The following is a 19,230-nucleotide window of genomic DNA, read 5'->3' on the forward strand; positions in this document are numbered from 1 at the left end:
CAAATTCAGATATTACAGCCAATAGGTATGCAATTTAGTCCAAAGTTAAGATCATCTTTAAAAGTCCAAATTAATTAATTTTAAAAATGTCACCATCCTTAGATGGAAATTTGAAAGTTGAAAAGCAAAAGTCTATAAGTTAGCATAGCTCCTAGAGACAGAACTTTATAGAGTCAAGTTTTATGTTTTCCATGAACCTTGGTTTAGGAATGATGAGATATCTGCAAGGAGAGGCTAAGACACTTAACAAAAATTAGATAATATGGTCAAAGCTAAGCCTAGAAATGACAACTCCTAATTCCTACTAAACTTAAGAATCCAAATGGAACAAGTGACCAGAAGTCCCCCTGCAGGCCCAGTTACTAACTGTCATAGATGAGACAACGGCCTGGCAGGAACTGGCTCTGGGTTCGGTATTGTAAATATGGGGAACAAGCATTAACTTCTAATTCTGTTGAATTTGGACTGGAGGTTCCTCTGCAATTGAGGTTTTATACACAGTCCATATGCTATGCATCTGGGCTTGCTCCAGGTAACTGGAGACTTTTCTCAAATTCAGAAATATCTGGGGAGCTTACATGTGGGTAGAAAGACCACCTTAAGTAAATGTTTCATTTTATGATCTGTTAAAATATTGTGAAAAAGTGCATCCTCATAGATGCACTTTTTATAGAAACTATCTGGCACTTTACTTTTCTGAATGCCTAGTAGCATTTTACCACCCAAAACCTAAATTGCCAACTGATTTCAAAGTTTTAGCTCATTAATAACAGTTGCATTAGAAAGTTTTACTGTGTCAGGAAGGCAGTATGCCAAATGATGACATCATTTGTCTCATCAAATCCAAATTTGGGGATAGCTCACTGAAGGATGTGTTTGGTAAGCATCTAAAAGTGTAAAATGTTCCCTTCATGTATAAACTGAAAAGGCAATGTCTTAATGTGAAAAAGAAGAAAAAAATAGAAGTCAAACAATGTGAGCTTGAATTTGTTGAAGTGGGAGGGGTTAAGGAAGAGGAATTGTGGTCCAATCAGAAGCAGGAATATAAATGAATTCTGCAATGCATTACTTATAGGAAATTTTGTTAGTCAGACTCTTGTATGTTAAATTAATTTTATTTTGATAGTCTCAGATCTACAGATGCTCAGCTTCAAGGCAGAGAGAGTTATCATGAAGTGTGACTAAATTAAAATTTATGGGCTGCAGCTTCTTCTTTAACCCTTTTTCAGAACCAAATTGAGCCCTCGAGGACTTTTATCCAGTGTCTTACTATGGCAATGGCATTTATGTTTTGTAGCCATGGATAGTGTTCGCTTTTGTAGGAAAAACTTATTTATTACCAAAATTTTTCATTATTGAGGCCTCCATTTAACAAGAAATTGATGCTTAAAATGTTTTCCTAGCAATAGAAAGTTAGCTTCTTTTCAAAAAAATTAAAGAATGGAAACAAGACAGAAAAAAGAAAATAGAAAAATCTCAAGGGAAGGCTATTATATTTACCAAGATCCACATATCAGAAAGTTAACTTTGATGCACTTGGCCCTTTTCTGGACTAGAACAGGAGTAAAAATATCTGTGAAATTTGTGCTAATGGTTAAAAAAAAGAAAAAAAGAAAGGATATCACTTGGTCTACATAAAATCCAGTTAAATCCTGGATCTCATTTAAATCATTTTCCCTTGTTGATCGGATTTGTCACAAATAATCTAAAACAATAGTATTCCAATAAGGATGGTTTTGCTCTCCAGGGGATATTTGATATTTTGAAAGACGTTTGGTTGTCACAATTGAAAAGATACTGATGTAATCTAGTGAGTAGAGGTCAAGGATGCTAGTAAACATACTACAATACACAGGACAGCCCCTACAGCAAGAATTCATCTGGTCTAGAATGTCAAAATTGCTCCTATATATAGACTTTGATCTAAAGTTACCCAACATGTGTAAAGAATGTGTAAAGAATGAAAGCTGGGATCAAATATCTCTCTCAGATACTTTATAACTTCTCCTGTCCACACTAGACTGCAGGTTACAGGGGATAACATGGAATACACTGCCATTTGTGAAAAACTATGCAACGACTAGCCATCTGCCATCAGGTCGCCTATAATGTTGAACTTTGATATATCACACATAGCTTAACAAATAGTACGTCTTTTTATTCTTGTTAAATTTTATTCTCTGTTGCTTTTGATCTAACTGTTGAAAGTTAAAATTTTTTTTCCACTCAAAGCTTTAAATATTAAACATGGCCATTTTACTTTTGATGTTTTGATTTCAATTTTAAAATGCCATGGGTATAAACTCATAAATAATCATTCACCTACAGGTAAATATGTTGCATATTTTTAGTCAGCATTTGAATCTATCTTTTGCATAATTATTTTCATGTTTTAAGATTTTACTTAGCCTCATCCACAAAGGAATGAAATAATAATCATGTGCATAGATTAAACATGCTTATTAAATTATTGGTGATATTTTTAGGATGGAAAAATTCGTACAACATTAATATTGAGACTGTTGATCTAGGATGTATAGTTTATAGAGTCAAATGAAAATCTTTATAACATTCTGAAAACTCTAAAATACTTAGTCCATACAACATCCTGTGAGACAATATTGCAGGAAGGGTGGCCCTTTCTAGGACTGGAGAGTAGGCTCTTGTCTAACACTCAGAAATGAATTGGCCAAGGAGACATACATATTGACAAAGCAAGAGACTTTATTGGGAAGGGACACGCAAGTGGGGAGCAGGAAGTTGAGGGAACCTGTGAGGACTGCTCTGCCATATGGCTTGCACACTCAGGTTTTATGGTGATGGGGTTAGCTTCTGGGTTGTGTTTGGCCAATTATTCTGCCTCAGGATCCTTCCTGGTGACACACTCAACCAAGATGAATTTGAGTGAGGAGGATTCTTCAAAGTTGATAAGGCACATGAAACTTTTGACCTTTCCCAAATTCTTTTAGTTGGCGGTTGCTTGTTAGTTCTACGTTCCTTACCAGGACCTTAGTCATAAAATAACTCTGGCAAATGGTTACTGTGGTACCTGGCCAGGGTGAGCAATTTCAGTCTGTGTTTCCCCTAACAATAGTTTAATAATTTTATAGATACTGTGAAAAATTGATGCTCAGCAATTCTTATGTTTACTGTCATCATGAGACTAACAGCATTATTAAACTGTAGATGAGGGAAAGAGGAGTACATCCAAAAATTGTGTAATTTTTAAAAACTATTATTATGTTATATATTTTCTCACTCATTTACATATGTTCTGGACAAAATGAATTTTGTGTATTGTTTTCTTAAAATGAACTGCTTATTTTTTTAATTCTTAAAATTATCACAGACTGCAGTAAAATCTGCTACTCTAAATTCATAAAGTAATTAATCCTAATCTGAGAGCTAAAAAGTCAGACTCTTGTTTTAAGCTGTGGGGATGCAGAGAGGAAGGAGAAAAGGCAGTGACTCCTTTAGACATCCTGGTCTAGTCAGGGTAATTAAGTAGTAGAAGGATCACAGAAAATGGAGTCACCATCTTAGCCTAGAAGGTTCTAAAATGTTCCACCAATAAATTCACATTTGAATAGGCTGTTCAAACAAGACGTCTTCGAGTTCTTAAAAAACAGGCAGAGCAAAAGATTCCCAAGAAAAAACAATAGCAGGTATTTAAGAAGAAGGGAATTTGATGCAAGTCGATGAGCATTTATTGAGTGCCTGTTTTGCACATTTGCAAGATAATATCTAAAATAGTTGCTCTCAGCAGTGAGCACCGACTCATGTGCCTGATGCTTATTATCTTTAGCTTTATAACCTGTTCAACTTTTCATAGGTTTATGATTTCAAATGATAGTTTGGTCACAATTTATTTATGGCAATATATGGGACAAGAGGCCTTACCTGGTGGCTCAGATGGTAAAGAATCTGTCTGCAATGAGGGATACCTGGGTTCTATCCCTGGGTCAGAAAGATTCTCTGGAGAAGGGAATGGCTACCACGGACAGAGGACCCTGGCAGGCTGTTGTACATGCGGTCACAAAGAACTGGACATGACCAAGCAACAAACACGCTTTCATAGGATAAAAGCTACTATTCAAATTTATTTTACTAATCTTGACTATAAAGTATTTGAAACTACAATGTTCAATTTAAAGAGTTTGTAATAACAGGACACTCATCCTTCCTCAAACTCTACAATATTATGAGCTCAGAATTGCTCCTGTAGTTTGATTTCTAATTAAGTGTATACTATGAATATGTTGGCTTATTCTTCTCTCATTTGAAGACAGAGTGCCAGGTTGTTCACTGATCATGGAAAAAGTAAAAAATTTATAAAACTCTTCTTACTCTGTTGTATTTTTAGCAACAATAAAAACAAATGATAAATTTGAATAGTTTGTATTAATAGTTGGCAATAAGCTTTCCTTCATATATTCATTTATCAAATTCTTTAAACAAATTGTAAAAGTGTGCTATTTGAAGGGAATTGGAATGGAAGAAAGGGCAAAACAATTACTGAGTGCTCTATTAAAGATTAGACACTTTATTTGTTGCTTTATGTACATTATAAATCTATTGCCAATGACAAAAAGTCCCTGAATGCTAATCAATAATCCTTAATCATCTTCATTCTCTTCTTCATCCAGTAATGGCTGCCTAGGGGCAAGATGAGCATCTTGAATGTATGATTATCATTTCATTTTCAGGGCAAAACCAATCAGTCTAAAACACCTTGTTTATGGTTGTCATCAATCTATTGGTTTGGATTTTTTTTCTTTATGTCTGTATTTTTATTTCAAGAGATCTTGATAAGGTGATACATATCTGATCCTTATATTTTCTTAACAGATACAAAGTTTTCAACATGGAAAGCTTTTTTTCTTTAGTGCAATTTTTGTGCTACTAGTAAATTGTTTTGGGCAAAGGAAAGGAAATGGCAAAGGGTCTGTAGCAAAGATAAGACTTTCAGCTGAGATTTTTAAATATTATCTTTTCTTTGCCCCATGAATACAATTTGTTTGACTTCTGTTAACTCTCAGAGTTCTTTAAAAGAGAAAGAATGTATGCCCTTTAATTCCTTTTGGCATCCTGAACAGATTCAGTTAAATGTCACATGTGTAGTTCTGTTTTTATCAAAATGATAGGATAGTATTTGAAATCTTGAATCCTTAAAAACCAAACTTGGTCTTGGCAGGTGCAAGTAAGTTAATTTCTTTTTTTTAATGTTATTATTATTAGCATTGAATATATTGGCAGAGGAAGGGCAATATTAGACCCGGGGGAAAAAACCCTCCAAATTTAAATATAAAAAAGGATCTTTTACATTTTTGTTGAAAAGAATACAAACTATAAAAATGAGAATGAATAAATGAGTATAAGTGAGATGGAAAATAAAGGGGCAACTTCTAAGAAAATAAGCCCTTTTTAAAAAACTTTTTATTTTGTGTTGGAGTGCAGCCAATTAGCCAACAACTTTGTGATAGTTTCAGGTGAACAGCGGAGGGACTTCTCCATAGTGTTTTCTATTTTGCTTTCTGGTTCTGGATCATCTTTACTCCAATGCACGCTGAGCTCTATAGTGTTTCTCACTAACTCCCAAAGCTCTCATAGTCCAGCCCCCATCTCTCCAACTTGATTTTACTGTACTGGTATAAATCATGGGCAACCCTGAGGCTGGAACCATCTCAAGAAGGCTGTGCTCAGTCCTCCTTTTTGTGCTCACTTCTCTCCAGTTGCATGCATCCTTCAAAACCCCGTGTAAGCCTGACCTCCTTCAAAGACCTCCTGACACTACTCTTTCTGAACAGCTCTCTTGTGTGAAAATATCAAAGAAAAGTGTCAAGCAGTTTACTGAGCTAGTTCCAATCGCACATGCCACTCTCCTCTCAAGGACAGCACTTGCTCAATGTTGCTGTGATTAAAGCCAATTCGACCTTTGGCCATCCTCTCCTATTACATGTCTCCACATTTTCTGTAGTATTACCACACTGGAAACTGTTTTTCCAGAACATATATTTTCCTCCTCTGTGCTTTGATTTATGCCATTTCTCTAAAAGTATGGTAGTATTAAGCTAATGTTTCTTGAGGCTTTACTGTATGCCAGGAGCTATGCTAGAGATTTTACCGAAATTTGTCATTTAGCCTCACAATGATGCTATGAACTGTTAGTTTCCAAAATAACAGATGAGGAAATTCAAGCATAATGAGAGTTAATAACTTACCTCCCAAGTCACCAATTCATTTCTCCAAAGCAATATATTGTCACCCTCAAGCATTACTTAAGAAGCAGTGAAGTCCTATGAGGTAAACGTCAATAGAACACACTTTGATGAATGTAGTATAATATTTTGATAATATGAATTCTTTGGAAAATCTATCCCTTTCTCCTGGTTATATAAAATTTGGTGCAATTTACAAGGCTCAATTCATATGTGACTGCCTCAGTTTCTCTAGTGAGAAACTTGGCTCCATGTTCTGCATCACAGCCATTCCACTACTGTCCTCTTTCTCACGGCAGGCAGGATCTGATTTCTAAAAAGCTCCCAAATCACCTGCAGATCCGGCCAACCCTCTGGAACTACTGAATCAGAATTTCTGTTTTAATCAGCATGAGCCCAAGACATTTCTATTGTAAAGTTTCAGATGTGAAGCACTAAACACTTAATTCTCCCTGCATTTAGTTATTCACAACAACTAATTTTCATTGCTATTTGCTTGATATTTCCCAAACAGAAGGGCCAGTGTGTTATTTATGCTTGTCTCACCCAAAGTGACTACCATAATACTTCCCATATGGTTACTACTCAGCACATCTTTATTAAATGTATTTATTAAACTGAGAGCAAATTCCATGGGAGTTATACATTTATATCTCCCATAACTCATAGAAGCAATATCTGCTCTAGATTGTAAATTCTCAGATTGTAATCATTATATCTTTCTAGCTCATATGGTGCCTACCTTGTACATGGAGGGTACTTCAGTGGCTAATGGTAGAGGGAGGCACTGAGTAAATTAATTAAGATGATTGATATATTAAAGTGTTTTTAGATGTATAATTTTATTTGCAATGTATTTAATTAACAAATACCTACAAGAAATTGTGTGTAAATAAGTGATATAAATTCTTTACAAGTCAACATTAGCACTAAGTTTGTTCATGCATAAATCTATTAAATCAATAAATGTTGATTTGAGATACCTCAGTTAATAGACCTGGATTTGATCCCTGGGTTGGGAAAATCCCCTGGAGGAGAGCATGGCAACCCACTCCAATCTTCTTGCCTAGAGAACCTCCATGGACAGAGGAGCCAGACGGGCTACAGTCCATGTGGTTGCAAAGAGTCGGACACCACTGATAACTAAGCACACACATCCACCTCAATTAATTCTAATATATGATATATCCTATCTACTTTAAATTGTTGTTACAGATGACTGATAAATGTGCCATAACTGATTTTAAAAAGTCAGCATTTTAGCAATTTTCAAATGTTTTTCCCTTTGCCGCTCACTCGTTGTTATTAGAATAGGTGAACATCAAGATATATCAGAAGAAACCCACAGTCCATTTCATAAAACAAATGCCCCAACAAATTCAGTCAGATTTCAGATGATAATGTATATAGTATGTTTTAGTCATTGATTGTTTATGTATATATGATTTTACGTTCCAAGGGAGGGAAGATCCCAATTCGGTGGACATCACCAGAAGCTATAGCCTACCGCAAATTCACATCAGCCAGCGATGTATGGAGTTATGGGATCGTTCTCTGGGAGGTGATGTCCTATGGAGAGAGACCATACTGGGAGATGTCCAATCAGGATGTAAGTATTTGTAGTCTATGAGTTATGGGTTCAGATTAAGAGATCAAGCTGTGCAAGGAAGTGGAGCATAATGAAACCAGGTGGCTCCCAGTTTGTGACATTGAAACAGAATACTTAGAAGAAACGAAATTGTTTCCAAATCTTATAAAGATATTAATTGAGTTGCTCTGACAGCTTCACATTTTTCCCTAAAGCAGGGGTTTAGAAGTGAGATAAAAGGAAAACATTTGTAATAAAATGTAATGAAATAAGTGCCTGACAAAATAGCCAATAGATATCAAGAAATGTTTGAATTATTTTTGCTACAAAATTGTCTCAGTGTAACATTAGTAAGATGCAGTCTGCCATCCTTTGTAGATTCAATTAATGCATCTGTGCCAACATTTTGTTTACTTAAATATAGCATTTCCCAAAGTCAGACAAAACAACCAATCTCTAACATGTTGTATCTTATAATGTATTAAACTTGCACATGAAGTTAGTTATACAAATTGAAGTCTCCATATAGAGAAAATAATCGTTGACTTTCTATTACAACTGTGATATGATTTTTCAAAAGGTTTTTGTTTTTATAAGTCATGCTTTGCTAATGCTTAGTGCAAGGATGCTATTGGCATATGGATTCAGCACACAGAGAGTTTTCTTTATGCTTAGCCAGAAACTGAGCATGATCTCAAAGACACATAAGAAGGAAAGCTGAGACGCTTTTAGTCATTTCCTACTCACCACATATAAAATTGCTTTTAATGTATTTGGATATAAAAACCTTTCTGAACTTCTTCAAACAAGCCACGTTTTATAATAACACTGGGAAAATCAGACTCACTTTTCCACATCTCTTTTTTCCAAATTCTTTTTGTATCAGAGGATCTCAAAATGTGCTTTCTGGACCAGCAGCTTTAGCAAGGTCTGGGAATGGGTAGGGATGCAAATTCTCAGGACTTTCCCCAGAGTTATTGAATCAAAGATTAGCTATTTGTGTATTAAGTTCTCCAGATGATTCTGATACAGAGTAATGTTTGAAAATCATGACTTTACATGATTTAAAAATGCTGATTAACTAAGAGTCACTTAATTGTTCAAGCCATGGGCTTTTAACAAAGGAACTGACTACGATTTGAGAGGTACCATTTGGACTGTGATATAACTAAAAATCTGTGGTATTTTTTCTGCATTCATCCATTTATATATAGTTTTCACAGAAATATGTATTACCACATAAGAGTTTCTTTATAGTTTTCTAAATTTCCCATATCATAGATCATTTCTTTTGATTTTAATCCAGAAAGTTACTGTACAAACTTTTCTTTCCTAAATCCACTTTCTCTGTCTTGATCTTATTTATATAACATTTTCAGACATGAAGAATATTTATTTAATAAGCTGTTATCCTTTTAAGAAATTTAAAATGAAAACCTTTCACTTTACTTTGAAATATACATATAAGTGTGACCTGCCCAAAAAGAAGTATTACAATAAAACAAATTCCACCTCTTTAAATCCCCGGAAACTTTGCATCTCACACAGGTAATTAAAGCTGTGGATGAAGGCTATCGACTGCCACCCCCCATGGACTGCCCAGCTGCGTTGTATCAGCTGATGCTAGACTGCTGGCAGAAAGACAGAAACAACAGACCCAAGTTTGAGCAGATTGTCAGCATTCTGGACAAGCTTATCCGGAACCCAGGCAGTCTGAAGATCATCACCAGTGCGGCAGCAAGGTGACACATTTGATTTTACATCCTGCTCTCTGAGATGACTGTTTTTTTTAATCTCCAAGGTGTTAATTTTTTTATTCCACTCCCCCAACTGCATGCTTTGACACTTATATTCCTCAAGATTAGAAAGACATGTTTGTTTGTTTGTTTGTTTTTTAACTTTCAGAAGGAAATCTCATTCTATTTAATGACACTGATAAAGTTCTGATATTTTTTAACTTGCATCTTACCTAGAAGCACGTTTACCTTCAGGCTTCAGTATTTGCACAATAGAAACCATGAACAGGTAGATTCTTTCCAATGTTACTTAAACAAACTTAAACATTCTTTCTCTGTTACTTAAACAAACAAACAAAAAAAGGATATGTAGAGTGTTGGGTAATTCTAGCGGTCTTGATTTAATCCTCATTTAAAATAAAATTACAAAAATAATAATAGTGCCACCAAGCCATTGCACTGGCTAGCAGAATGCAATTTTCCCTTGATTAAACAAATCTTTGTTTAACCCATATTATGTGCCAATTACTTTGTTAGATACTGTGAAGGATAAAGCTAAGAATATAATAATGTCAGTGTCCCTGGACAGCAACACAAATGTCAACACACTGTAGCCATGAGGCAACCCTGAGGGCACAATGTCCATCAGACTTGATGCATAATCCTCCCAGCTGAGAATCACTGAGTTGTCCTAATGGTTTTGAGAAATGTCAATTATATGCTCATTGTACACATAAGTGAAAAACAGTTCTACATTTTGATAATGTGTTCTTAAATTACAGAGTTTTAGTAAAAGAACTACACCTACTGTGCACAAAAATCCCCAATATCAATTAACATATATACATACTGCATAATGATGAGTTACTGTGACTCATGTATAAAAAATTCAATATAATACCTTATAGGAAAGAATTTTCTTATTTTTGTGTACATCTGTTGTTTTCACTGACAGGTATTAAGAGTTGTGACTTTCAACTTGATAGAGTGCTTGCTAATGCACTTAGAGTATATAATTTTTTACCTTAATGGAAACAATTATACCGAGCATATATGATCCAGCTTTTACATTACATTTGAATAAAATGAATAAAGAGAATTTTCATCAAAATTTAATGTAAGTATACAAGAGTCATAGATTATTTGTTAGAAATTACTTTTAGGAGATCAATACTATTGAATTTATTAATATATATCCAGTAGGTAAAACTACTGATAACTTATCCTGCAAGGATGAATCTCTGTCCTAAATTTCAGAATGAGACTGGAAATCCACCTGACAGTTTAACAACCAACAGGATAATAAACCTGCCTTTCCCTGAGCCATACGATCCTCATTTTATACCCTGAAGCCATTTTTTTTTAACTTTACTCAATACCAAAAAGAATACCTTTTCAACTATTTCCATATCATAAAAGAGCATTCAAGCCATTTCCATAGGGTCACTACCAATATAAAAACTAGCTCATATAATATTATCTAGATAGTAAAACCCAATTCTATATGTGAAATTAATCTTAATATCAGATCATATTATGTCATTGTATATTATCATATACAAATTTTGTTAAATTCACTATTCCATCCTTATTAAAGTAACTGAACATTTTTTATCCTAATATATATTATGTAATACTTGAATATATTCCATTTATTTTGTCACAAACTATGTAATTTTAGGGAACATATTTTTCTTAATTCACTATAAAAATTTTAGAAATTGTGCTTATGTTTTCTTATTGCCATTAAAATGCACAGCTGGGCAGATTATGCCTTTATAAATTTATTAATGACAACCTTATGTTGCCATGCAACAATGTCAAGATATCTTATTTTTCTTTAGAAAATTTTCTTTCCCACTTTTGACAATGATTATTTTATTCTTTTTCATAGCTGATTCCACATATTCCTCTTCCCATTTAATTTTCCAGTAATGCCCTTGCCACATGCTTTATTGAGAAAATACAAGCCATCAAATGGAAAATTCCAACAGCAAAACAAAAACACACTGGTGTTCTTCTTTCCTATAATTACAAGAGAGGAGAGTCCTTCTTTCCTGTAATTAGAAGAGAGAGAGGAAGTATGCTTCCAATGTCAGAGGCAAATGCCTTTCTCTCTCTCCTCTCCATCCCCTGTGTATCCAGCCTCTTTCCCTCTCTCCTGCATAAGCAGGCTCTTTATATCTGCAAGATTATTGCCATAAAAATATATTCTGTTACATTGTTTCTCAAATTACCCTAGTAAAAGAATCACTAGAGGGAATTTAATAAATGTTCAAATATCCAGATCTAACCCAAGCTACTAATTCAGAATCTGCAGGAAAGGAGAGTGCAATTTGGACATTTGATAAAAAAAACTTCAGGTAATTTTTATCATCAAGGGAATTTAAAAAGGCTATTTATCAACATCACCTCTGCCGATTCCACATCTCTTATCAACTACATCCTTATTTTTCTACCACCTTTCAGAGCCAAACTGCTCCAATAAGGGTCTCAAAGACAGACATTTCAAAACTTAATATTCAAAATTTTATCCTTTTATGTACTCCTGATAATCTCATCCTCCCACTGCATTTTGAATTTAGTTCAATACACTAGCACCTATACATCTGCCCAATCAATATTAGAACCATTTTGGCCCCACTTTCTTGGCCTCCACACTTCAACCCAGGTGAGCACTGTGTCAACATGATTCATTTTGCTCCCTGTTCACTGCAAACACTCTCTCCTATGACTTTTTCTCCTTCTGACCTAGGGCACTGCAGTTGTCTCCTAATGTGTCCCCTGATTCCATGATTGTCCCACTTTGAGCATCTCTCACAGAGTCTTCAGAATTTTCCTATCAATCTCTATATATTGATAAATATATATCAAGTTTTCCTGGTGACTCAGATGGTAAATACTCTGCCTGCAATGTAGGAGACCCAGGTTCAATTCCTGGGTTAGGAAGATGCCCTGGAGAAGGGAATAACTACCCACTCATATATACATGCCTGGAGAATTCAATATACAATATAATTAGTCACCTCTTTATAACCAATTTTGAATTTCCATTATACTTGGAAAAAAATCTACATTCTTTTTGATGATTTAAATATCCCTGCTTCTCCAATGTCCTTTCTTTTATTGAAATATTAACTTCTTCATTTTTTAAACAATTATTTATTGTATGTTAATCTACTATGTGCTAGGCATGTGCAGATGCTGGAGAACAGTGATGAAGACAAATATGTTTCTTACAATCCTGGAGTTTACATTCTATAAGATGAATAGACATCTTCTATAATGTATACAAATAGACAATAGACTGGCATGGATTATAGGAAGGAAATAAATAAAAGGCTGTGATCGATCATTAAAGGGTGGTTGGGGGGGAAAAAAAGAACTCTAGGTATAGTAAAAATAAACTGCAGATGAGTCTAAAGGGTTCTTGAAAATGGCAGAAGGACAACATAATGGAAGGACAGAAGGGAAAGGAAGAGTCTGTCACAAGAAGGCAAACAGAACCCAGAGTACTTGAGGCTACCCAGGTCATGGGGAGGACTTTGGAATTTTTTTGAAATGCATGAGGAACCCATTAAGGCATTTAAGGCAGAGATGTAAGGCTGTTTGATTTACACAACTGCTTTGTGGGGAGCATTTCAGCCTTTCAACCTGAGCTCCTTTCACCTAAATAGTATGGTAGCCTGCCTCAATGACCAACTTCAGGTTCCTTCAGAAAGTCAAAGCATGTCAGACATGAGAACAGTAAGTAGCTCATGCTGTTCTCCTTGTCTTAAGATTCTTCTTTGTGTCCATTTCCCTTAGAAAGCAGTTTCTATGCCTTAATTGAGGCATTCTCTGGCAACAAGATTTAAAGGTCAACACTATTAATTGTTTTACAGGCCACTGCGTCCTTCTTCTTCATCCCAACTGTAATTCAGTTGTATGCATTTTCTAACTATTCATTCCTCCAAGTAACTCTAAGACCAATGAGATCAGATGCTATGCTTCCCTGTATTACAAAGTTGATATTCGAAACTCAATAAATACTGTTTCACACATGAATATGTATTTGCTGAAATAATACTAAATTTCCATTTCAACAGACACACAATTTTTAGAAAAAACATTCCAGTTCTTTTTCCTATTCATTATATGGATTTCTACAGACATTAGTCATAAAGGTAAAAGCTTATAATTTTCCCCTAACCCTAATCCTACTGCTGCTGCTGCTAAGTCGCGTCAGTTGTGTCCGACTCTGTGCGACCCCATAGACGGCAGCCCACCAGGGTTCTCCAGGCAAGAACACTGGAGTGGGTTGCCATTTCCTTCTCCTAACCCTAACCCTAATTTTCTTTTATTTCCCCTAAGCCTAAATCTTATGTTTCTCTTCCTCTTTATTACACTTGGAGACTGTCTCAATCTGAGTTTGTAGATGGCACCAAGGATTCAAATTTCTGAATGACTTAGTTATTTGGATCACTGTAAAGAATTATGTCTATAAAGTCTTTTAGGAAAAACAACATCATTCTATCAATTTTTATAGGGATATTGTTTTCCAGAGTCTGCCTGAGTCTAGTTAATTTTATGGCACATTTTATTTCTTATACTGTTACAGAAGTCTTACTATAATGCATTATTTTACTTTTCAACCTTCCTTAGAGTTAATGATTCATAGCAGAAACATTCCCAGAGAATCTTCCAGTGAGAGTGTCTTTGTGAATATCACTGCTGGAAGTAGGGAATGTGTTTAAGCAGATGGTCATGGTGTATCAGATTAAAAACTTACTTAGATGTTGCAAGAAGTGGTGAGAAAGGAAAGAAAGTTGAAGTAAATTTTATGTTTGTTCTCCAGTAACTGATTCATTTTCCTAAAAGTAGAGTAAATAGAAGAGACCTGAATACCTTTGAAGTTTTGACTGTGTATCCGTATGAGGATTTATTTAGCATTTACTTTGTGTGAAGTGTTACACTGGGCCCTGAGAGCTTCCCAAGTGGCAGTTCATAGTAAAGAGCCTGCCTGCCAGTGCAGGAGACATAAGAGACACCGGTCAGAAGATGCCCTGGAGGAGGGCATGGCAACCCACTCCAGTATTCTTGCCTGGAGAATCCCATGGTCAGAAGAGCCTGGCAGGCTATAGTCCATAGGGTCCCAAAGAGTTGGACAGGACTGGAGCAACTTAGCACATGGTGATTATACAGGTAAAGAGACATAGACTCCACTTGCAACAGCTTGCCTTGAAAATGGGAGGAAATGTTCAGCAATACTATACAATTAACCCTTGAACAGCACAGGTTTGAATTGTAGGGGTCCATCCCTGGTGGCTCAGACTGTAAAGCATCTGCCTCCAACACGGGAGACCTGGGTTCTATTCCTGGGTCGGGAAGATCCCCTGGAGAAGAAAATGGCAACCCACTCCAGCACTCTTGCCTGGAAAATCCCATGGATGGAGGAGCCTGACAGGCTACAGTCCATGGCGTCACAAAGAGTCAGACACGACTGAGGGACTTCACTTTCACTTCACTTTCACTTTCACTTTCACTTTCATGGGTGTGTACCTGCTCCTTTTCTTTAGTCGTTTCTGACTCTTTGCGACCCCATGGACTATAGCCTGCTAGGCTTCTCTCTCTGTGGGATTCTCCAGGTAAGAGTACTAGAGTGGGTTGCCAAGCCCTCTGCCAGGGGATCTTCCCAATCCAGGGATCAAACTTGCATCTCCTGAAGCTCCTACATTGCAGGCGGATTCTTTACCACTGAGCCACTGGGGAAGCTTATAGGTGTCCATTTATACACAGATATTTTTCAGCAGCAAACACTACACTACTCCAGGGTTTGTGTTTGGTTGAATCTGGGGGTGCCAAGGAATCTCAGATAGGAGAAACTGCAATTAGGGAGGACAGACTAAGTGAATTTCAGTGTTGTTCAAGGTCAAATGTAATATCCCTCAGATTAAGTAAATATTGGAGCAAAAAGACAAAGTGTTTAGGAATCATGAACAAAGAATGAATTTACTTTGAGCTTTGAGATTCTCTGGAAGTTGCAGAGAAATAATTTTTGGAAGTGAGTGACTAGTGGATGACAGGTGAAATGTCTACCAGTATGAGATCAAACCATGCTGGAAGAACACTGTACAGAAAATCAAGACACAAAATTTACAATACTTCAATTTACACTACATTATCTATTTCTGGTATAATATAGGATTAAATAAGGAATTATGAGGAAGGAGCCACTAGATGATTTCACCAGATAGTGGAAGATTGCATGTTATCTCTAGAAATCTGGAATTTTGTCCATGAGGAAACGAGGAACCATTGAAGACAGTTAAATGACATACCACACTTTGCCTGTGGAGCAATTCTCTGCAAATATACCTAGAAGAGCTGGCGAGGAAGAGTGCATGATAAGGAGTAAGGAGGTGATCTCAATAGTCTTGGGAAGGACTTAGGCTAAAGAAGGGAAAATGTATAAAAAAGATGTGAATTCAAACAATTTTAAAGAAGTATTATAAGACATGGTGAGTAGTGAGCCATGCAGAGTGACATGGAGTAGCAGAGAATACTTCAGGGTGAACAAGGAGGACTCTGAGGACAGTGCTGTCACTAAACGGGGTACCAAGTGCAGAAGGATGAACAGCTCTGTGAGGAAGATGAGCATTTTGGACACAATGAGACTGAGACTCATAAGACCATGGAAAGTTACATCTCAAGCTGGGGGAGAGACTAAACCTAAGCATCCAATTTCAAGCCTTCTGTATGCAAAGACAATTTTTTCAAAAAAAACACCATTAGAAACACATTTAGAAGGTACAAGTGTCGATCTAGTCATGCTGATTTTTACCACAAGTATATGCATCTTTATTCTTCTACATAGTAATATAATTTCTTCTTAAAGCTCTCATATCCCAAAGATTATAGGGAGACTGTAATCTGTGAATAGTGGAGGGTGTTTGTCTGCATGGGTTGACAGTGATACACCCCCCTCCCAGTCTCCCAGACTGGGAGCTTCTTGCTTCTCTGGTGCTGCTTTGTGGTCAGTGGTATTTCTGAAGCCTCTAAATCCCTCCATCACTTAGTGTAGACCTCAAAAATCTAAAGAACCAAGAAACTGATTGAAATGAATGAATGCTTCCACAGTGCGTAACAGGGTATCACAATAGGTTATGGAGATTTCAGACTCCTTATAAGAGGACTACAGCGCCAATCAAGCCAGTAGGTGGCAATCCTAGAAGGAAAAGTGTTTCCTAGAATGGTCCTAGAATGGAAAAGTGTTTCCATTAGCTATTGTCTCAGAACACTAACCCACTGCATAGACTTCTATCCGGAAAGAAAGAAAATGGTCTCTGTCTAGAGCTTTGGAGAACAGCACCAATATCAGAGCAGAAGCATATGAAGTGGTAGGTAGAAATAGGAACAAGACAGAGTTAAGAATGAAACTTAAACCATTAGAAAAACTACAGATCAAGGAATTTTCCAAAAGTGGATAGAATGAATTATTTAATCAAAAGCTGCAAAAGAATGAGGCAAAAAAAGACAACAAAGGAAAACAGCCACTCTAAACAATGAGAAGGACATTGAGTTTTTTTTAGATAGTTGATTTGATTTTTTTAGAATGATAGAGGAAGTACATTTTAAGAGATTTAGTTATAACTGGGATGATGAAAAAGAAAATACAATGCAAAAATAATGCTTTTGATAAATATAGAAAAATATAGTCATAATGCACATGTATAAAAGGGTAAAAATAGAGCTCTTCCTTTTATAAGAAATGGAAAAATCTTTCTTAAAGAAGTTCTTGATAGAAATTGCTGCTATAAAATTAAATAGAAAGTGGTCTTAGAAAGATAAATTTTCTCTTACTTTATAATACGTTTTTGTTATTTGTTGTTCAGTTGCTAAGGCATATCTGATTCTTTGCAACCCCATGAACTACAGCATGCCAGGCTTCCCTGTCCTTCACTATCTCCTGGAGTTTTCTCCTGCTCATGTCCATTGAGTCAGTGGTGCTATATAACCATCTCATCCTCTGTCACCTGCTTCTCCTCTGCCCTCAGTCTTTGCCAGCATCAGGGTCTCTTCCAGTGAGTCAGCTCTTTGTTTTTGTTATACAGATTAAAAAGTAAGCAAAATTCACTTTTTAAAGAAACTATAGTGAAGATTAGTTTTATATTTTGTATATATATGTAATACATATTATATCATATTTATGTATCATATAATAAACAACTAATTTTACATATATAAAATGTATGAAATATGGCACCTAGATTTAAATAAATTCATTGTATTAATTTTATAAATGTCGATAAATTTAAAAATTGTAAAGACTAAAAATAAAGAAACATGACAGATGAATTCATTCATTTCTATTCAGACAGAAGATACCTTTATTTTGGGATATTTATGTCTATAAAATGAAATAGAGAAATGACTTTAAATTCACAAAATTTTCAAATGCCATGTCATTGGATTCATCAATACTATCATAAATCTTAGAATATAAATTTTGGGCATACAGAATGATATAATACATTCAATATTTTTAGAATGAGGTTCTAAATGAAGGTAACCTGATTTATAGTCTAAAGACTTAAACGATATATTTTAAATACTTAGAATAATATTCTTAAGAGTCAATTATACTTAGTTAATTTAATTGAAATGATTTAAAATATATTGTTTCATTGTGCTAATTCTTATTGCTAACTTTGTAGGGGTTTATCTTCATTAAGTTGCAGAATAAATAAGAACAAAAATAAGCAGTACTTGTAATTTTTCCCCGTTAATGGCACTAAATTAACATTAACAAATGCTACTGATCTCTAAGAGAACAAATATATTTCTTTTAGAGAATGTCTACTTCTTTTTTAACAAATATTATATACTTTAGTAGAAGTCTAAGGACCAAAAAACAATCTATTTCTCAAAATGACTTTGACCTCTAATTCTGAAACTGACAGGGTGACTTTCCTTACTGAACAAATATGATATAGAACATTTTAGAAGAAAACAAATATTCCAAATACTCAGGTGATCTCTCTCTTTTTTTTAATCTTAAAAACCAAAGCAAGTAATTTTACCATTGGGAGAAATTAAACCAGATGTCATAGCTATAACTGCTAAGATTTTGTCCTTAAGGTCTAGACACAATTAAAATAAACACAATGACTTTACTCCTCTTTAATGTATCATTTATATACTAGTCTCCTGTTGGGAACTATATGTACTCAAAATTATTTTTAGTTACTGACGACAAGTTAAATTTATTTAAGCCTGTTTGGAATTTCTTATATTAAGGATAAAAAGATGAAAATGATCATAAATTCACATTTAGAAATTTGGCAAATACACAAGTTTTCCCTTGAAATACAATAAGACTCAAATATTAACAACAGATTATAAAAGGAATTGAAAAGTATATTACCATTCTCAGGCAATAATATCAATAAATATAGATATAATTAACATTTTGCTGCTGAGAAACAACTCACAACAACAGACAAAAAGCACATAATTATAGTGGGATAGAATACATCTTCAACATCACTAATATTTACTTTTAGACTCAGTAGGCATCTACTTATTCACTCAAGAAATATATATAAATCATTATTTTTAATACATAAAAAATAAAGCCCTTTGTAAACCCAAAGGAGTCTCTCTATATTATAAAAGAATAACTTAACATTCAATTTCAGAGTTAGAA

The 19,230-nt window shown here is 35.0% G+C and overlaps 1 protein-coding gene across 1 annotated transcript in view; it reads left to right on the forward strand.

Moving 5' to 3' along the window:
* EPHA3 (EPH receptor A3) overlaps positions 1–19,230 on the forward strand; it is a 405,932-nt gene that overhangs the window by 374,852 nt on the left and 11,850 nt on the right. Inside the window, exons 14-15 of the mRNA XM_052649018.1 lie at positions 7,678–7,827; positions 9,355–9,548. Coding sequence (XP_052504978.1) covers positions 7,678–7,827; positions 9,355–9,548 — 344 coding nt within the window. The remainder of the gene's footprint in view (positions 1–7,677; positions 7,828–9,354; positions 9,549–19,230) is intronic.

The sequence above is a fragment of the Budorcas taxicolor genome, chromosome 1 (genome assembly GCF_023091745.1).
Source record: "Budorcas taxicolor isolate Tak-1 chromosome 1, Takin1.1, whole genome shotgun sequence".
NCBI classification, from domain to species: Eukaryota; Metazoa; Chordata; class Mammalia; order Artiodactyla; family Bovidae; genus Budorcas; species Budorcas taxicolor.